A 20,756-nucleotide genomic window follows, 5' to 3' on the forward strand; every position below is an offset into this window, starting at 1 on the left:
TTTTTTTATATCATAATTACATGAACTAGGCATAATTAACATACAAAATGATAAATCAAAATTTAATATACTATATTTATTTTAGGCAAACGTATATACATTTTCACACACAAATATAAACCGTCTCTTCTAAAAAAATTAACAATGTCACGCTATGTCAATATAGCGATTATAATCTCTTTCAATTTATTTGAACAGGAGAAATATAGATGACTTTCAATATAGATGATATTTCTGCGTTCATTTTATATACATTTAGTACTATACTTAGTACATACTTAGTACTATGCTATTGAATATTACAGATAAAAAAAAATTCATATATGCTATAAAACTACATTACTTCAGCCTTGTAATTAACAATTACGAGCTTATTTTAATAAAAAACAAATAAATATAGCATCGTGTTAGAATAATATTTAAAATAAAATTAAGTAATTAATTTATATAAGTCATGAATGAATGAAGTTGTTTATCTTTAAGTGTCAATCATATTAAGTCATTTAGGAACATGTTCTAAGAATTATACCACTTATGTTTGATAATAAGTAAATTTCCTTGCGAAGCGTCTAATTACTATCACATTATTCTTTTTCCATTCGAAACTTGACACAGAATCACTTACAGTGGACGGATCTTTATACCTTACTTCTGATGTCAAGTTGTCATATTTCAGATCTTATTTAATATCTAAGTATTTTTTGTGTACTTTTGATTATATGTTGCCTTATATTGAGGACATACGATTATATGCTGCATGGCCTTTTATGCAATAACTGGAGATACACGTGCAAATACTAAAAGCTAAAATAAATATTCCAACGAAAACGTAAAGCCATAATTGAGGAAATCTTCCTGGGAGCCATAAAATTGTAAATTCTACCACTTTCTCTTGTGTATCTAAAAATGAAAAAGAAAAAATATAATTAAAAGGAAAAAGAAACTGACAATTTCATAAATGAACACGATGTTATATTTTCTCTACCGATATAAACAAGTCCGTAACCCGTATGCGGAGTACCCATTCTGTATGAACATGTGGGTATTTGTAACTCGTGAATATCACCTACGTCCATTCTTAATCGATATAACGGAGTTTCGTAGGGAGGTAAAACCCAAATTTCACTTAATTGGTCTGTTGCTGTATCTAAACTGATATGCATGGCCTTATGTTTGTGTGCAGTAAAAATAATTTGGGGAGATAATTCTTTCAGTACCTAATATTACAATATAGTTATTAACAGAAACTAAAAATAATATCACTCTCTAATAAATGAATAAATATCACATACATTTTGGACGAAGGTACCAGGCATAAATAATAAAGGCATATGACTAAGTACTACATTTGTTGTGTTTCTTTCTGCATAATCATTAAGGAAGGCATCTTTTGGTGCTTCTGGCATTGTATGTGTTAATCTGTTCACCTAGAAAATATATATATATATTAATATAATATTATATTGTAATATATTAATATATTTTTTTTTTATTACCTTGAAAAATGTTACTGTCTTATAAACTAAAGTATCTGGCTGACTATATGCAAAATTAAATCTATTATTAATATTGGATGAAACTGCATCCTCTTCACCTCCAATGTCATTATCTCCTGGTATATAAATTTTCTGTTAAAACAAAAGTATATTTAAATTTATCATGAACAATATTATTTATTTGATTAATTGTATATAATAATACCATTATATGGTCAGGCATTTGAAAGATAGAATCTAATCTTCTTTTATAAGATTTAAAACTTTCTGCACCAGCAACATGTCCTTCGTCCATAAGATCTCCAAGAAATACAACAACATGAGGATCAGAGTGGTCTAAGGCTCTGGAAAATGTTTTCTCCAAGTACCTGCAAATAAGATACTGTGGAACAAAATTCACATCAATATTTATATTTGATAATAACAAAGCGATAGAAGACTGATCTGATAAACAAGTTAATTATTATTCGTACTTGTCACTATCCCATTGTGCTAACCAAGAGCCAAAATAATTTTCATTCTTTTCACCTAATATCTGAGGGTCAGCAACAATTAGCACTTTGACACATTCTGAACATTCTTGTACTGACCACTTTAATTTTTGTATATCGTACACTGAAAACTCATTGTAAATTACAGCAGCCAGCACCAGCAAGGCAATTGCGATGGCTTTGTTTTTTAATCTGTATAGTACAATTTGTTAAACAAATGTTTTATTAATATTCTTAAAAACAAGCAAAAGAAATGACAGTAATAAGATAGTAATGTTTAATCAGAAAGTCAGTTAAACGTAGTGTAAAGTGTCAACTGCACAATGAATACACTTTACCTGTTTCGTCGTAACATTTCTAAGATTTTTAATATTTGATAGCATTGGTAATCTTAAGACCAATAAGTAGATTCGTACATTTTCTACTGTAAAGTGTAAAAAACCCTTGTCATGATCTTGTTTTTCTGCGATACACAATAATCTAATTAACTAAAAGGTTATATAATCACAGAAAAAAAAACAATCTATTAGCGTTTCACGCGTACCTCGTTAAATAGTATGGATAATCGTGCAATGGTCAACTATTCGATCGCGAAATTGATTTGACCATACAAAAATTGGAAGGATACAGATAAATTCTGTTTGGATCATCCTTATTTCGAATAAAAATCGATATTTACAAAGCACTGCATAATTCACTATAGATGGAAGCAGTTATGATGGAATGGGCATTATGTTCTTTCTGTGCGCGCCATTTATAGTTTCAAATCAATCACGTTTTTTTATCTCGATCGTTCTCATTGGATGTATTCTATTCTGGTACAATTTCAAATACTGAAAATGTTAAATACGATAAAAAAAATTAAATTATTGACTATTATATTATTAAAGTTATTTATTATTGTTTTTGTATCAAATACTAGTGAAAAATTAATTCGTAATAGACTTTACATGCTATACGTTTCCAATGAGGAATTAAAAAACAAACAATTAAAAAACTTGGCGACGAAATTTTTTACGAATACTATGAGAATATGATGTTAGTTTATTAAGTTACTAAATCTGATATGTATGTATCTGATTTTTTGTTACAGTATTTTCCCCTAGATTTTGATCACATGGTTTTATTTACCTCTTCTTGACTCAATTCGTCGAATGAAACGTATATAGTTACTTTTGCACATATATGTATGTACAAACGTATTGCATACGTATATACGTAACATGGTGCGGAGAATTTCATGGCCGTATTGGTCGCGTTGCATCAGCGAGTGCAATGTTCATCTATTTTCGATTATTTCGCAGCGGCACGCACTATTTCAACAATTAGTGATTTCCCGTTCGGAAAATGGCTGAGTCGGAACAAAGGAACAAAGAAAACTGCATCGTAGGACCGAAGGAAATGATGGTGAAGCAAGAAAAGCGTGAGAACACGTTGACGAATGGCGGGAAGGGCTCTGGCGATGACGCGGATAGTCTTGAAGAATTGCCACTCGATATAGGCGAACACTATCTCGTTCGCAGATCCGACGAATCTTGGCGTAAATATATTATCACGTGATTGTGATCTTTTTTATCGACGATCATGCGTGAAGAATTATCTACTCTTTATAGACGATTATCCGCATGCATTTTTCGCCGCTTTGTGTTTATGTTTGTATTACCGGTTTCGATGACCGTCACTCGTTTTGAAAACATCACAAACGATGTCATATGATCTCTTTCTTTTACAAAAAAGAAACACGATAAGCGTATTATTTTGATATTATCTTGTGATCGAGGAGCAGTATTTTGATATAAAATTGTTAAAACTAGAAAGATTTGAAGATACATTTGATGAATTTTGAAAGATCAATATTTCTATATCAAGAGCAATATCTTTAAAATTATGAAAAGTGATGATGCGAAACTGTTACTCTGTAAAAAAGGATAGAAAATGTGACTTGTTATATTTTCTTCTTGAAAGTTTTTATATGATTCAGTATTATTTTATATATCCTTCTTATAAACTTCTTTTGTTTTATTATTGTTTTACTTGGAAGTGCATGAACAGAAGAAATACATATGATATTAAATAAAAAATTCTTTTATTGCATTTAGATCCGGCAGAGATTATTCAGACTCGATATAATGAGAGCGAAAGTCACTACGAATATTATGTACATTACGAAGGTCATAACAGAAGATTGGATGAATGGGTGCCCAGAGATAGAATCATGTCAAGCAGATTTGATATGAGCGATAGAAGTTGGAAAACTGGAGATAGAAACTCTGGTACTGACTTGTTGGCAGATTCTTCAGATCGTAAAATTACAAGAAATCAAAAAAGGAGGCATGATGAAATTAATCATATTCAAAAGGTATACATTTGTGAATGTGTTTATCAAGTTACAAATATGTCTACTAAAAGTTATTTTTTAATTACAGACATATGCTGAAATGGATCCTACAACTGCTGCTTTAGAAAAGGAACATGAAGCAATAACAAAGGTCAAGTACATTGACAAAATTCAAATCGGTAATCATCAATATGTATCTTGTAATAACTGAACCCTATGTGTGAAAAGGGTCTCATTATTTTCAAAAGTTCACTTCCAGGAAAGTATGAAATTGATACCTGGTATTTTAGTCCATATCCAGAAGAATATGGGAAACAACCAAAGCTGTGGATTTGTGAATATTGTCTTAAATACATGCGCCTTGAAAAAACTTACAGATATCACATGGTAAAGAAACGGTGTTATTTAATTTCTTGTAAAAGTAGTTGGAATAAAATTTGACTTGTTTTTAATTTTCAGAGTGAATGTACACATAGACAACCAGTTGGAAAAGAAATATATCGTAAAGGCACACTAAGCATTTGGGAAGTCGATGGTAGAGAGCATAAAATTTATTGTCAAAATTTATGCTTACTCGCAAAATTATTTTTAGACCATAAAACACTTTACTTTGATGTAGAACCATTCCTTTTTTATATTCTTTGTGAGGTTGACAAACATGGAGCTCATTTAGTTGGTTATTTTTCAAAGGTATTTTTTTTTCTGTTCTTAATCGCATTTGTGATTTGCAAATTATACTTTTTTTTTCTATCAATCAATTATGCTTTTTATCATGTTTAATTTGCTTTCAGGAAAAAGAATCACCTGATGGTAACAATGTTGCTTGTATTTTAACTTTACCACCGTTTCAAAGACAAGGATATGGAAAACTGCTAATCGCGTTTAGTTATGAATTAAGTAGAATAGAACAAACTGTTGGTAGTCCTGAGAAACCATTGAGTGACCTAGGAAAATTATCATATAGAAGTTATTGGAGTTGGATACTTTTAGAAATTCTGCGAGATTTCCGGGGTACTCTTAGTATTAAAGATCTGAGGTAATTTTTCATTGAAATAGATAAAATTTTAATTAAATTATATAATAACATTAAATATATATCTTTGTAATTTGCAGTCAAATGACAAGTATATCACAAACAGATATCATATCAACACTTCAAAGTATGAATATGGTAAAATACTGGAAGGGACAACACGTAATCTGCGTAACACCTAAGTTAGTCGAAGAACATATTAAAAGTAGTCAGTATAAGAGACCACGTTTAACAGTGGACAGTAGTGCACTTAGATGGGGTGCTCCCCCACGAAAAAATGTAAAGTCTGGCAAAAAGTAGCAGAAAGCAAATGGGAATCCAATGATTTTTATCATCACGATTTAATGTGTTTAGCAAACACTTGACGAAGCACTTGTAAAAGTGATAGTTTTTAACGATCCTTGCAAGTTGAATAACTTTTTTATGATGCATTACAGTCTCCATTAATATGCATTGTAAGTACGTATGGTCTCTTGATTAGAAGACAACACAGATGAATACGTTGATTTGTAGAACTTCGCTAGTTTTTCGAAGCGTACAGAAGTTTAAGATGTTTAAGATAAATATCCTTTATATAATTCTGCTTCCTTTGGCAGTACATTACAAAAAGAGAAATGATAGCGATCCGAAATACATGTTGATAATGAAAGAACCACTTTATTTTCGTTTGAGATTTATCAGTTTCATGATGCGTAAATACAATCTGAAGATACAAGTATATTATGTTGCGCGTAAAACGAAAGAAAGGAAAAGATTACCACGCAGTATTAGCCCGTATTAACGATTTTCTTCTGTAAATTCGTTAATAAACTGTATATTCGTGAGCAATTGTTGTAAAATTTCTATAAATATAACTAGATTAATATCTCATTAATATAAATTAAAACAATATTAATCTTTCATAATTTTGCAGTAGATTTGTGCATCTCTTTTGCTAATTGAACAGCATACTTAGCAGTTCCAGGTGCTGTACATACTCCGTAACCTCCATGTCCGTAATTATGCACTAGCTGTAATACAGTATTTTATCAATGACAACAAAATGCATTCACTGAAATAAGTAATGTTTCATTGAAACTAACAATAGCTTTAGAAAACCCATTTACGATATGTTCAACTTCCACTCTGACGTTGTTTTCTCTGTGTGGTCTCAAGCCAACCTCTTCTTTTACAAGTTCTGCTTTCTTGAGACTTGGGAGTAAATTTTCGCATCTCTCGCGAATCGCTTTAGATTCATACGGACAGAGTTTCTTGTTTTCAGAACCAAAATATCTTGAACCACCCAGAGTAACTACACCATTAAAACCGGGTATAATGTAAGTATCTATCTCGCCATAAAAGAATGTTTTCATCCATGGTGCCTTTACCTATTTTTTTTTTTTTAACATTTACAAATTTAATTTTGTTCTTTCACAAAATAAACTTTACATCAAGGGCAACATACTTTGAATACTTGACCACGCATAGGAACAAGATATCTATCATTACATAAATATCGTGCACCAAGACCTGTACAATTTATGATTAAATCCCAATCGGATACAAGTTCCCTTAGAGAATCTACCTTCTTTACAATTAATTTGGTACCATTTTCTTCTAATCTAGAATATAAATATTTCTTTAATAATAATTATAAAGATGATGCGTTATCAATAGATCAGATTCGTTACTTCTTGCGTGCCCATGGCAGATGTAGTTTGCATTCGGTGAGGAGAGTACTAAAAAATGACCCATATTTCCAGTTACCTTCCACTAATTGAAATTCTTCATCCGTAACTCTTCTATATATTGGTACCAAATCTTTCATCCAATGACTCTATTTTAAAGAACAAATGCCAGTTTTTTCTCAACTAATTCTATTTTTAATTATCATTATTTGTAATGAAATGTAATCGCAATAAGAAAGGAATTTCTGGAAGTATAAATAAAATAAACCTTTACGGTTTCCGGAGAAGAATTTGCGAACATGTAACCGGAAATAGCAGTTACACCAGCGGAAGAAGCTTCGTGAGATTTTCGAATATTATCATAATATGCATACGAATCTCGCAGCCAATCTCTAAAAAGAAAAATTCAATTATAAGATGGAAAGATTTATGTAAAAATAGATACAAGATTTGCTTTTGCACATGAACCTTGTTATTTCTTCGGTTGGTCCAGAATATGATGAACCAACTCTAAATAATCCAGCAGCCACATGACTGACAGTATCATTAAAGTCAGAAGCGAAAACAGTGACTTCAGCGTTACGTAATTCACGATTTAATTGTGAGGCTGTAGTTAAACCAATTATTCCACCTCCAACTATGGCTACTTTCATTTTTGTCTTTTCTAAATGTTACAAATTTTTCCTCTTTAAAAACTCCAGTGGAAAACACTTCAATATGTTATTGATCGTCGAAGAACTTACCACGAGTATCAGTGTACTTTAAGTGCTAAAAATTCTATAACTCTTATCTGTTGTTGAACAAATTTTTCTCACCACGTATACCATTTATAAAACTATTATGACTACAATCGATACGTGCTTCGTACTTTGAAATGAACGCACAAGCCTTATTAAAAGAATTACGTTTATTTAATACAAATCGATACTTCTCAAAAAGTTATCGTGATAATTCAGATATTATGGGCAGTTAACGTTTCTATTATAGATAAGATTTAACATCACCATATTACAGATAAGAAAGTTCGGTGCAAAAGAAGAAAGTTTGTTCGCGGTAGTTCAAAAAGAAATTACAATATTCACACATTAAAATGATCAATCAAGATATGTACACCATATGTTAAAAATTTAGAGAAAATTATTTGATCAAGCTTAATTTCATTTTCTTGTTTATTTGCCTTATTCATTAATTAATATGAAATTTGGGCTAATCATATATATTTCCCCACGTATATACAAATTTCAATCTCATCAGTAAAATGAGTTTGAATAATTAAAAAAAGACCAAAGAAAAAAAAAAGAATGAATTACATTAAGACCCTTTTTTGCATTAAAATCTAAATAAAACATAATCGATAAATTACAGAAGTAAAATATACAATGATAAACTCATTTGTTTTACGGGTATGTTACATTATCAACAATATAGTTGTTAACAATCGATTCTTCAAATTTTTTAGATAAATTACACTCGTAATGCATTATAATTTTCCATTGTATCCTCTCCCTCTGTTTTCCTTCGCTGTTTCTTTCTTCGTATCGAAAAATATATAAACGCAACGCGAATTTGCAGAGACGTGGACGCAATAGAACACTATTCGTACACGAATTCTCTTCATTCCAAGAGCGATCAATCAATTAATATCACGAAGAATGAAGTTATTTACAAAAAGCGAACAGTCGATGAATTTACTAACAATAATACATTTGTTTTGCGTCTAAGTTCTACGAAGAAATTTCAACGATCTCACAAAGCCTTTATATCAAGGCCACGCTCTTTGTTTCTTCAGAGAGAAATAAGTGTTCATGTCGTTCATTTTACAAGCTTAACGTCTACGATTGTTACATTTTATCATAGAATAACGTCAACTAAAATACAAAAAATTTTTACGCCTTACTGCAAGGTTGTATCGTATAATTCAAAGGAGGAGGAGGAACTAAAAGAGGCAGCGGAGTAGGTGGTGGAGGAGTTTGAACAGTGCTCGAAACTGTAGCCGTTGATTGAGCTTCATTAGTACGACTGGTAGCGTTGTAAGCGGAAAGATAACTCGGCCAAAGGTGCGGTGGCGGAGGTGACCCTGGAGGTGGTGGTGGCGGAGAACGATCATCTAGTTCATCCGAATCATCCATCATCATTGCTGTTAATGGAGTGACTCGGGGCTTCTTTAGTTTTATGATCTTCACCTAATGAACAATTAATTAGTAAAACATTGATTTGACATATTATAACAAAAAGTTTGCGTTCTTATTCTTCCTTTCTCCCTTAAAAAGCAATAATGAAAATAACGAAATTAAATTTATAAACAGACCGACCTTCACTTTTTTCTTTGCTTTTGGAGGTCGTGTTCTTTTCTCTTGTTTTCTACTCTTTCTGGAACTGGATCTTCGAACGTCACGAGCTCCACTCCGAGCAACAGATATTGGTGGTGGAGGAGAAGGCATATCTCCTTCACCACCACTAGGACTAGTACCTTCCCCAGGTTTAATTCCATCCGCGAATTGCACAGATTTTTTACTCCTTTGTTTTCGTTTACTTTGCTTCATCAATTTCGTTTTCTTCGTTTGATTCTTCAATTTGCTTGGCTTGTTCTCACCAGTTTCATCTTTATTCGATTCATTTTTATCTATTTCAGTACTTTCTTTATCCGTATTGTCTCCGCTATCATTTTCGGGAGTAGATAGGTCATCCAAATTGCCATTAGGAACCGACGTCCTTCTAAATAAATATATTTACATTTAGAAAATAAAACATGATTGATGAATTTCTTTCGTCAAATATAAATACGAACAATCGCATACCTGAAACCTGATGCGACTAAAATTCCTTTCAAAGGCGGTGGGAGTAATTCCGGCCATCCTTTGGACTCCGTTTCAATTTGGATTTTATTTGTTTCGTCCATCGGTGTTGTTGCAACAGCTTCATCAACTTCGTTTTTTGATTTATTTAACCGTGATTTTTCATCGTCCTCTTCTTCTTCCTCTTCGTCATCCTCTGCTTCTTCCTCTTCTTCTTCATCATCTTCAACTTCAGCCTCTTCCTCCTCCTCTTCTTCCTCGTCCTCTTCAACGGGTACTTCTTCCTCTTCCGTGGGAGCAGAAGACGCGACTACCGGCGTTATTTCTTCTTCCTTTTCAAAAACAGTAGCAGAAGTTTGCTGTTCCTCCGTGTCACATTGCTCTTCACTTTCTCGAAGAGCTTTCAAAACCGACGGATCCAAGGCTGAACTTTTCTGCTGATTCGTGCTTTCTGACTGGCGCATGTTGTTCTTTTCTAACAATTGAAGAGCACGCCGATTAATCCTTTCGATTCGCCTACGTTCTTTTTCCTTTCTTTTAATCTCGCGCAATCGTTTACGCTCCTCCCGTTCTTTCTTGCGAGTTTCTAAGATAACATCGTAATTATAGACCGGTAGAACAGGCACCCCTACAAATCAATCGATTGTTTGAATAAACATTTACATAAGCATTTTCAACAATGCAATATAAAAAAAAGAGTATACTCTTGTTGACTTACTCTGCGGTGTTACTTCGGTTCTGGAGAACGTTGTTTGTGTTACAGGAAGTGGAACAGGACCAGGGACAGGGACAGGAACGGACAGGGGCAATGGGGATAAAGTAGAAACTGGTGTCGATGAATTCACGGCGGATGGAACGGCCGGTACAGGCATGGGGACAGGAACTGGAACAGGTACAGACATAGGGACTGAAGAAACTGGAGAAGATTGAGGGACTGTAGTTGAATATATCATCCCTCCTGATTGGTCGACTGACGAAGGCTGTCCACTACCACTCCAGTCCAATGACGTTGGTACAACTTGAAGAACATTACCTACGCGAACTACTTGGCTGGATCCCCGTACAACCGATGTTGACGAGGAATTGGTCGGTTCTCTGTGTGTTGCTGGAACTCCATTAAAATCTGCAGGTACCACTTGCAACACATTGCCCACCTGTTCAACATTTTACATGAAAATATGCTGCCTATTTTTTTTTTTTTTTTAATATCTTTGTAACATTAAATAAAATGTAGTGTGAACAAGAAAAAATAAAATAAGCTACGATTATTATGTCAAATATGATGATCCTTTGATTAATTTAAATATGGCGTACTTGTAAAACGGTAGGTTGTTGACGATAAAGCATTTGCTGCTGTTGCTGAGGCGATGATGGGTAACATACGTTCGAATTAAAGCTTTCTCCATAATCATTCGACACTGCTGTTCCATCCTGTTGCTTCTTAATTCCTAACTCAAGTTCGAGTCTAAAATTAACCAGAAGATATAAACATAAGCATAATATTTAAAGTTAGATGTATATTTTATTAATATTGAGATCTTATAATGGTTCAGGAAACAGTGGAAAGGAAGGGTAGTTAGGGCTAGGATTCCGAACACGATTTTTATCTATTATATTACCTATCATCGAGGGACAAACGTTTCGGAGAACTCGCCGTCGAGTCATCAATGCACGGTGGATAAGTCAAGTTATTCTCTGTATAATAATATTCATTTCCAACTTCGTTTTCAGCTGAATATTGGAAACCTGCTGCAATCGTCTCCATATTGTCACCGATGTGCATTTCCGAATCTAACACGGTCGAGTCCCTAGGTAGTCCAGATACGGACTGCACGATCGTCTCTATTCGTCTACCTCTTTCGATATAGCTATCTAGTTTCATATTATCGTGTTCATCCTTCCTTTCCCTTGAACTTTCGCTGATTCTACCACGTCCCATAGAAGGTGATCTGAATTGACAGTAAGATAGACTTACTGATTATCCAACACGAACGATTAATTTACATGAATTATTCTCAAAAAAATTCACCTGGAAGATCGCAATCGTTCCGTCATTCGAAAATGATCCGGAGTTCTCATTCTGGATCCCGAAGTAGATCTAGTCCTTGATCGAGACCCAGATCTGGATCTTGATCTTGAACGCATTATTGACCGGGATCTGGAGGTTGATCGAGATCTAGATCGTGATCTCGATCTTGACCACGACTTCGACCGCGACCTAGATTCGTGTCTAAAACGCTCGTGCGACGATCTACGAGGTGATCTTCGTGATCGTGGTGGAGAACGACCTCTAGACGGGAGCAACTTTTCTGTTCTTCGAACGTGCCCATGTCTGTCTAGATCCAAAGGTTCTTTTTCTTTCTCCCATTGTCTGTTTCTCTTTGCAGCGGGCCTACTTTTTCTTTTGAAATGATATAATTTTTTTTAATATTTATTACTAGTATCAATACTTGTTTCATTAACAATTAATGTATTAATAATACCTATGTTTGAATTTTGATGAGGGACGAAAAGGGCCTTCCATAATATCCCTTTCAATATTGTCATCTCTGTAATACGATTTTTCTTCATAATCAAGATCTAAATCTTGGCTATTAGGGTAGGAATCTAAGGACTCATTTCCATCTTGAAGCATGTTCTCTGCCTCGTACGGCCATAATGATCGATCCCCTTCATCTTCGCGAAATCTACTCTCCCTGTGTTTGTCAAAATCCACGTTTCTTTCTCTTAGTACTTCTATTGGCTCGTATGATCTACTTTCCTTTTCTCTTTCCATAAAATCGTATTTCCTTCTATTCCACTCATCTCGGTCTCCTTTAGTTCCATGCTTCTTAAAATGCTCTGTAGACAATTATTATCAATAATATTGATAAAAACTGAAGGTTAAAAACAAAAGAAGAAAAAAAAAGAAATAAGATTTATTTAAATAATATTTAAGAAATATTACCTTTGCCATATGGGACAGTATTAGATCGATGAGGACTTCTTACAGGTCGTTCTCTCCTATCATCTATTCTAGATCTACTACATCTATCTTCATCGATTCTACTTAATCGTTTTTCTTTACTAGAGCCTGCAAACAACTCTTCCTTTCTTTTTGGACTTTTGCTTCTACTTCTGCTCCAACTACGACTATGACTTTCGCTACGACTTCCTTCTCGTTCCCAAGAAATGCTTTTCTTATTGCGGCTGGATCCAGAAGGGCTGGATCTCCTTCTGCTTTCGTTGTACTCCTGTTTCAAACCCCTATTGTCTCTCCTATCTCCTCTTTCTCTATCATCGAATTTCTTGTCTCTTTTTTCTTTATTGCGATCGCTAATTCGTTTATCTTCCCTATTCTCCTTCCTACTGGGACTTTTCTTTTTCTGTTCTCCGCCTGGCGATCTTATCCGACATTCTATGTCACTAACATCTTTACTACTACGCGGTCTAGACTTTTTAAGTTCTTCCAGTTTGATTCCTTTATTCCCAGACTTGTACTCATTGAAATCAAGCTTTACAGCGCTTGGCGATTCCGATTTTGTGGTGATCGAGGTTTTCACTGTTATTGACAAGTCTTTCGAGTCCACTTTAACGTCCGTAATAGTGGTCTGTTCCGTGGGAATAACTTCAGCCGCAGTTGGCGCATGTATATTACTTGTTTTTTCACATTCAATCTTAAATTCAGCAGAAGGCTCCTCGCAAGATGTATCTTTTATGTCGTTCTTTGCAGCATGCGATTCTCGAAGTTTCTTCTGGATAGTCAAGAGAGCTGCGGCGTGTTGCATGGGATCATCTGAAATTAATTTTGTTTTCACACGTTCGTTGTTTCGTCGGACTAACAGCTGTTTGGGAATTAGTTTGAGCGCTGCTTTCCCCTCATTCGTCTCTTCTGTTCCTTTTGTACTGGCAGATGAAGATGCTGTCTCCGAACTTTTATTAATTAATTTTCCACGCAATTCATCGGATTCATACCCTGTAAATATATCCATTCGTAATGATTTATAACTCATGTCTGAATATGGTTCTTTGATTTGAAGTTCAGGTGAATTCTCAGATGCTTTCATGTCGAATTTTGCTCGGAGAATCTGATCCTCTGTCTTCTTTATTCCTAGAATCTCTTCAAACTCTTCCTTTATTGCTGATGTCGCATACTTACCATCGCAATACTTTATTTGAAGAGGTATGTTAGGAACTGATTCATCATCAGACTTAACCACAGTTTCATTCTTTGGTTTATCATGTAAGAAATTTTCCTTAAGGCTCAAAGAATTTGTATGATTATTTTTGAAAACTTCCATATCCTCGGACTTTTGAGAGCCTGCTGGAGAACTGGGGCTATACAGTTCCGTATTTTTTTTCGTTAGTTTCACATCCATTTCAAAGATGTCCTTTAATTGTTCTTTCGAAGGAGTCAACTCCTTCGTTTTGTCAAAGAACACATCTTCCTGTGAACTATTCAAACTTTTTATTCGCGATTTGCTTCTAGTGTGCTCTTCTGGAGTCCAGGATGATTCTAACAAATCTATATCCTGAGATTTTCTAGGAAATAAATCAATAATATCCGAACCTGTCGAATTTTTGGCTGTAGACTTTCTCAATTGTTGTTCAATTATACAAACATCTTCATCTCTTATCTTCGTATTAGGTAATATCGAATCACAATGTTCCAAAGACACTCTCTCAATGTTGTGATCAAATTTATTTCCTTTGGTCCATTCTGTACACTCTTCTTCCCACATAACAGGAGCTTTGAGTTCTATTTTTTCTTCAGATTGTGACGCCATGTCCCAACGACTTTTCTTGCCCTTTTTTCTAGTAATAACGTCATGTTTCATAGATGCATCTGCAGTTTTACTAACTATATTTACTTCCTTATGAATGTTATCGATTATAGCAATATTATCTTCTATGCTTTCTTTCCTCTCACTTTTTTCTCTTAAGTATGATTCCTCTTCAATATCCCAATCATCTCTTTTTCTCTTATTCTTCTGTTCTAGAAGCATCATAGCTTCTTTCTCCCCTTCTTCTTGCTCTTCCTCCCAAATTCTCATTGCAGACAATCTATCTTGTCTCTTTTTACACTCCTTTAAAGTTTCCTTTTCTATGGTAATATACATATCTGTTTTCTTATCATATCGAACCTCTTTTTCTAATTTCTTTGAAGTGCGAGAAGTTCTCCTTTTATTAATCATTAAATCAGGCACAGCTTCCAAACTATCAACTTCCCATTCGTCAGCCAATAATTGTCTACTGCTTACTTCCCTTTCAAGTTGTGTCAATGATGGAACATTGAGAGTATCAAACTCAGTTTCTCCCCATTTTTCCTTTTTTTGTTTATCTAACTTCTTAGAGAGCTTCATTTCGTCTTGCATTATTTGCTGAGATATGCGCTCGCTTTCTTTCTCCCATTCAGTTAGAAATTCACTGCTCTTTTTTTCTTTATCTCTTTTCCTCTTTTTCTTTCCATCAATGTCTTCTTCTATTTTCAAACTTCCCGGGATAATCTCCTTGCTAATACTTGAACATTTCTCTTTAAAATGTTCGTCACTTTTGCTTTTGTCATCCTTTTTAGTTCGTTCGTCCTTTCCCTCTATCTTCCGAATGTTTTCTACGTTAGTATTTTCTACTTTTTCAACATTACTTTTTGATAATTTTTCTCCTTTCTGTGGTATGATCACAGGATCCATTTCCCATTCTTCTAAGTATCGTTCTTCAACTTTGTTTCGTTTTTCTTCATCTTTGCGAGTTTTGTTGCGAATATCGTTATCAGAAATCACCTTTCTAACCATATCCTGTTCTTTGCTCCAAACATCATGCTTATCGGCAGATCTTTTTCTATTTTCGATTTTCACTTCCTCTTTAATTTTCTTTAATGGAACTTGCGAACGTATTAGCTTTGCATTTTCCAACGAGGACGATTCCAATGGTGATTTTTGTATCGTTTTTACTATATCTTCTCTGTTATCTTGTTTATTGCTTGATTCTTTCTTCTGTTTAGACTTTTTTGTTACTACCCTTTTTTTCTTCCGATCTTGAGACGAATCACTACTGCTAGAATCAGAACTGATTTTTCTTCTTCTTTTCTTCTTCGTCTTTGCTATTCGTTTTGCTTTTTTCTTTTTTTTCTCAGCTTTTCGTTTCTTCTTCTTCCTTTTCTTCCGCTTATCGTCAGAACTAGAAGAATCGCTACTACTAGTGCTACTATCGCTACTGTCTGAATCCGACAAAGAGTCCGAATCGTTCGATATTTTCCGTTTCCTCTTTTTCCTTTTTATTTCTTCTTCGGAGTCAGAGGAACTTGATGAACTAGATGACTCACTGCTGCTAGAAGTTGTCTTTTTCAGTCTTTTTTTCTTTCTTGTTTCTTTAGAGTCAGAATTTTCGTCGCTCATACGTTCTACTTTGATTCGAACATTTTCCCAATCGCTGGGTATTGATTTAGAATCTTCTGATTCATTTTTATCACGTATATTTTTATTATCAGCTGTTGCAGATTTTTGCGCCTGAATATGAGAACTGCTTGACGATACTTGATCATCCTCGATTTTCGAAACTTTCTCCAAATTCTGTCGATTTTCATTAGCTTTGAATTTCTCCTCAATTTTATTTGAATCACTCTCATCCAACTTTCCAGATATATCATGCTCTACAAATGAGAAATTATTGTCATTCGGCGAATTAGTTTCTATGTTAAACTCATGATAACTTAACGTCGAGGCAGAAGGTTTGTTCAGTTTTGGAGAGAACTCTTTCGATATTGGAATGTCATTGCAAACCATTTTCATGAATTGTTCATACTCCGACGCTAATTTTTCGTTGCCTGCTGACTGTAACAAAGGAGATGGTTGCCTATTGTCATCTATTTTTTTAACACTGGAAGCCTCATCTTCGTTGATTATTTCCTTGTCTTTATTAATGTCTTCCTCTATTGTATTTAATCTTGGAGAAAATTCTTCAGGTTCTAAAATAAACTTAGTGCGTACATATTCGTTTACTTTCTAAATGTAACAAATAAAAAATATTTACCTTGTTCCGAAGCAATATTCTTTGATATCACTTCATTTTCTTGTTGTTTCTCGGTATCAGATAACTTATCTTCATCTTCACTATCCCATTTTGATCTTGGCAGTTGTACATTAATTGGTACATGCCACTTGGTATTTTCACCGGATTTACATATGCCTGTCTTTGGATACCAGTTACGTACATGTTGAGAGTTTTCCGTTTCTTCCATGTCATTTCTAGAATTGTTAAGATCTGAATAGGTAAAAGAAAATTATCGTGACAAGAAATATTTTGGTATACCGTATATAATCTCCCTCATATATATTCCGCATCTTTTCACGATGATCGGTGGTGACTATTTGAAGAATTTGTTGATGGTCCATAAAAAGAGACATACGGGGATTTTCAGAATAAAATAATTGAGGCCTTCCTCGTTTAGTTATTCTTATCGATTCAGGAGGATATTCTTTAGGACCTTCAAGTCCTTCGGCAATAAAAGCGTAACGTTTTAAACGATAATCGTTCATCATTAACATTTGCTCCAAGTGACGTAAGTAATCTTCGGCTGTTCTGTAATATATGTATTTATTGAGTATTTGTTTAATACATAAAAAAATATAAATAATACAAATATACTTTAAGAATTCAAACAAACCTGTTTTTTGTTGTTCGTTCCGAATGATCGTATCTTCTAGTCTCGATGATATCATCTATTGTTATACCACACTTTTTTAACTCCACCCATGAGGAAGAATTCATTATGTCTCTCTCTTTCCCTTTCTCTTTCTCTTTTTCTTTTCTCTCTTTGATTTCAGAAAGTTTTTCTTGCGACTCATTTCTCTTTTCTTTAAAACTCTCTCTTTTTTCTTTTATTCCCTTCTTTTCTCGTACATCTTCCCATTTATCACTATTCTTTTTATCTCTTTCTTCATCCCTCCTATCTCGGTTCTCTTCATACCTATTACTATCCTCTCGCTTATCTTTATCAACTTTTCTACCTTTATCTTTTCTACGTTGTTCTTTATTGCGCGAGACTTTATAATATCGTTCTTTGCTATTATTGTAATCTTTTGACTCTCTATTCGTGTTATCCCTTCGTTCTTCCCTTCCATAACGTCTTCTTAAAATAGTTTTTGGACATTATTTATACATATAAAAATGCAAGAATTAACTGTTTATCATATAAAAACGATAAATGTTCTTATACCTTCCTGAATATTTATTTTCTATTGTAGATTTTGAAGCACTTTTATAAGAAACATTAACATCATCTTGTCTATTTCTTTCTCTGATAATCTTTTCATTTTCTAATAAATTTTGTCCATTTCTATTTGCATAAGTTTCCTCTTCTAAACTAGCTATAAGATAAGTCAATCAGTGTCAACAATTTAGTTCAGTTTAAAATATATTATTAAATACCTGCAGCCATAGCCTCAGCTAATAACATTTTACTTTTCGATTCTTCTCTTCTAATTTCTTCAATAGCCAGTATCTTCTCCTCTGCACAATGGAAATGTTTCCATATTAAAAAAAAAAAAAAAGAAATTTCACATAAGCAATGACTATAAATTGTACTTTGTTTGTACATTACCTGTTTTCTTTTTTGATTTACCACCACTTGAATGACGATTATGATATTGTACAGAATTATCTGGGTTAACATTCACGACTGAGTCATTTTTTGAAGACTTTCCATTATCACTTGACATACTTTTAGATTTAGAAATTTTGGTAGAGTGCACTTGAAGCAGATTGGACTTATTTTGGATTTTTGATGGCACATTAAATTTATTGGCAAATGCCATTAATCTTTTTTTAGCTTTTAATTTTCCTAAAACAGGCTTGAGTATCTTAGGACTCTCTAATCTAGATGTATCTCCATCACTAGTTTGGCCTTTTGTACTATCTGGTGTTTCTGGCATTTGTATATCAAGCAAAGATATTGGAATGTCTGGTGTTGGTTCCTCCGGAGCATAAGCATCTTCTAACTGTGACATTGTGTTAATACTTTTCCTTTAGGATTTTTCTACATACAAAATGACATCATAATAAGAGAATATAGTACAACCTAATTAATTTGTTGTAGAAATAAACAGAGAGGTATAAAAATTTACCTTCTAGAAAATTGATTACATTTGTCTGTCATTGACAATGATTGATTTTATCATGCATATGATTATTCTTTAAATTAGTATTACAAGCATCAACAAAAGTTTTACTTTTCATGCTTAATGTATATCAGATTCTAAAATAAAATAGAACATATATAATTTATACTTATGTAAAAAAAATTATAACTCTCTTATATAAAACAATTATAACTCTGCTATTTGTATATATTCTTTTAAATGAAAAATATTATTAACACTTTTTCTATTCTAATGCATTACAGAAAAAAAGGATTTAACACTTTGTGAATTGGTACCCACCGATAAGAAAAGAAATATGTAGTCAAATAATCAAAAAGAACAAAAATTTATTGTCTCTGATCCTTTTCTTTTATAATATTTTATAATACGCCTTATGAGAAAAGAATCCACTTTCATATATAATACAATCAAATGTTTAAATACAAACATTCACATATACATACAGAAAAATTTTATTGCCGCAATTGTATTCTGTACATTATCGTACCGAATAATAATTTCAGTTTGATAATTTTCGAAATAAAAAACTAATTACGAAACCGATTCGACAGACAGATAAAACGTTAAAACATCAATTGGTTCTAATCACAGAAAATCTCAAGTAAAGTGAAGGAGGTTCAATTTTCTAACGTATTTTAAAAGGTTATGGCGATTACATTTACTTTCTGCCCAAATTTACAACGCTATCACTATCCAATTAAACATATAGAAATCCGAGGAGAAAAGGTTAATAGAGGACTAAATATCAGTAAGTATAGTTATTATTGGTTGTTATGAGAACTTACTTCATCTTGAATGCTAAGTAACCAGCGGATACATGTTGCTGACGATAAAAACGACAAGATATCAACGTTGTACGCTCGATTATTTAATTCCACGAATGTTTTTAATTTTATTAATCTATTCCTGTGTTCATCCAAATTAAACGGAGCCACAGCGAGGAAAGCGTCAGACATTTTAGTCAAACGACAGGCCGGCAACTATAAACGCTCGCTGATTCAGCGAAAACAAGGCATACCAATGTTCCAGAAATAAACGAGTAACAACGAACAACCACTAAATACAGTAGTGCCACGTTAACTAGTTGGGATTTTCGATTTGCTAGCTGACCATTTTTATCTCCACTAATTCTTAAAATTCACTGAGTGAACCTTTGATGTTCAGACTTCAAATTAAATGTAAAACTCTATATTCGAAATAGAACACTCGTTATAAGATTTAGATAATAAACTAAATCTCTGTTCAGTCTACTTTTTTAAATTATGTTTACAAAAACATGAATTTACATCTACAATCTATTTTTACACACACATATATAAGATAAATAAATATATGTATTTGCATTCAAAGGCAGAAAGAGATGTGTATTCAGAATTTCTTAAAATACTTTCCTTGATTACTGGATAAAGTCCGTGATCAGTTAGCAAAGCATTACTGTACATTTCATTCGGTCCGATGTTTGAAAAAGATTATAACTTTATAATTTCAGACTTATGCACAGATTCTTACCTATAAATAACAACTGCACATTAACGTTTGACCTGAAATAATGTATTTTTATATTGTACTTAATTTAACTGCGTCCATGATGAAGCTATACAAAGTTCCGATGAAAATATTTATATAAAAAGAAATCATTTAAAATAATAACTTCGACGATATTTTACTACAGAATATTTGCATGTTTAACTGTACTCTTTATGCATGCAATACTATGTCTTTTAATTTTATGCTTTATTGCAATTTAACGTTGTTGCGTTACGTCCGATTTTTATTTAAACAACTTTGAATATTTCATA

General features: G+C 33.2%; 4 protein-coding genes across 18 annotated transcripts; 1 reads left to right on the plus strand and 3 right to left on the minus strand.

The window, feature by feature from the left end:
• Nucleotides 1-59: 59 nt before the first annotated feature.
• Nucleotides 60-3,255, minus strand: LOC122533769 (metallophosphoesterase 1 homolog). 8 transcript variants are annotated; one of them, XM_043663802.1, is made up of 9 exons: nucleotides 3,119-3,255; nucleotides 2,532-2,820; nucleotides 2,326-2,408; nucleotides 1,970-2,179; nucleotides 1,702-1,864; nucleotides 1,497-1,628; nucleotides 1,293-1,427; nucleotides 986-1,217; nucleotides 60-900 (listed from the first exon to the last, which is right to left on the minus strand). In XM_043663802.1, the coding sequence occupies exons 3-9, from the start codon at nucleotides 2,340-2,342 to the stop codon at nucleotides 728-730; spliced, it is 1,062 nt and encodes a 353-aa protein (XP_043519737.1). In that variant the 5' UTR covers nucleotides 2,343-2,408; nucleotides 2,532-2,820; nucleotides 3,119-3,255; the 3' UTR covers nucleotides 60-727. The 8 variants fall into 8 exon arrangements, with proteins under 8 accessions (XP_043519737.1, XP_043519738.1, XP_043519736.1 ...); XM_043663803.1 differs by having other exon boundaries at nucleotides 2,326-2,411; XM_043663801.1 differs by having other exon boundaries at nucleotides 2,326-2,450.
• A 79-nt stretch (nucleotides 3,256-3,334) lies between these two features.
• Nucleotides 3,335-6,186, plus strand: LOC122533768 (histone acetyltransferase KAT8-like). 3 transcript variants are annotated; one of them, XM_043663798.1, is made up of 7 exons: nucleotides 3,335-3,527; nucleotides 4,087-4,346; nucleotides 4,414-4,504; nucleotides 4,585-4,712; nucleotides 4,785-5,015; nucleotides 5,117-5,361; nucleotides 5,439-6,186. In XM_043663798.1, exons 1-7 carry the CDS (start codon nucleotides 3,335-3,337, stop codon nucleotides 5,656-5,658), a joined length of 1,368 nt encoding a protein of 455 aa, XP_043519733.1. In that variant the 3' UTR covers nucleotides 5,659-6,186. The 3 variants fall into 3 exon arrangements, with proteins under 3 accessions (XP_043519733.1, XP_043519735.1, XP_043519734.1); XM_043663800.1 differs by having other exon boundaries at nucleotides 3,521-3,639; XM_043663799.1 differs by lacking the exon at nucleotides 3,335-3,527 and adding an exon at nucleotides 3,646-3,924.
• LOC122533771 (D-aspartate oxidase) lies at nucleotides 5,993-8,163 on the minus strand. 2 transcript variants are annotated; one of them, XM_043663812.1, is made up of 7 exons: nucleotides 7,769-8,163; nucleotides 7,494-7,689; nucleotides 7,294-7,417; nucleotides 7,029-7,174; nucleotides 6,803-6,959; nucleotides 6,441-6,725; nucleotides 5,993-6,368 (listed from the first exon to the last, which is right to left on the minus strand). In XM_043663812.1, the coding sequence occupies exons 2-7, from the start codon at nucleotides 7,676-7,678 to the stop codon at nucleotides 6,258-6,260; spliced, it is 1,008 nt and encodes a 335-aa protein (XP_043519747.1). In that variant the 5' UTR covers nucleotides 7,679-7,689; nucleotides 7,769-8,163; the 3' UTR covers nucleotides 5,993-6,257. The 2 variants fall into 2 exon arrangements, with proteins under 2 accessions (XP_043519747.1, XP_043519746.1); XM_043663811.1 differs by having other exon boundaries at nucleotides 7,494-8,163.
• Nucleotides 8,164-8,334: 171 nt separating this feature from the next.
• On the minus strand, nucleotides 8,335-20,274 carry LOC122533766 (trichohyalin-like). Of its 5 annotated transcripts, none has more exons than XM_043663789.1 (17): nucleotides 19,743-20,274; nucleotides 18,922-19,052; nucleotides 18,399-18,833; nucleotides 18,227-18,307; nucleotides 18,015-18,165; nucleotides 17,463-17,924; nucleotides 17,108-17,377; nucleotides 16,829-17,043; nucleotides 12,768-16,763; nucleotides 12,304-12,661; nucleotides 11,850-12,221; nucleotides 11,440-11,769; nucleotides 11,135-11,285; nucleotides 10,539-10,974; nucleotides 9,824-10,448; nucleotides 9,338-9,740; nucleotides 8,335-9,208 (listed from the first exon to the last, which is right to left on the minus strand). In XM_043663789.1, exons 3-17 carry the CDS (start codon nucleotides 18,802-18,804, stop codon nucleotides 8,912-8,914), a joined length of 8,553 nt encoding a protein of 2,850 aa, XP_043519724.1. In that variant the 5' UTR covers nucleotides 18,805-18,833; nucleotides 18,922-19,052; nucleotides 19,743-20,274; the 3' UTR covers nucleotides 8,335-8,911. The 5 variants fall into 5 exon arrangements, with proteins under 5 accessions (XP_043519724.1, XP_043519722.1, XP_043519723.1 ...); XM_043663787.1 differs by having other exon boundaries at nucleotides 17,463-17,927; XM_043663788.1 differs by lacking the exon at nucleotides 18,922-19,052 and having other exon boundaries at nucleotides 17,463-17,927.
• Between the last annotated feature and the right edge of the window lie 482 nt (nucleotides 20,275-20,756).

The sequence above is a fragment of the Frieseomelitta varia genome, unplaced genomic scaffold (genome assembly GCF_011392965.1).
Source record: "Frieseomelitta varia isolate USP_RPSP 00005682 unplaced genomic scaffold, Fvar_1.2 scaffold_552, whole genome shotgun sequence".
Classification (NCBI taxonomy): domain Eukaryota; kingdom Metazoa; phylum Arthropoda; class Insecta; order Hymenoptera; family Apidae; genus Frieseomelitta; species Frieseomelitta varia.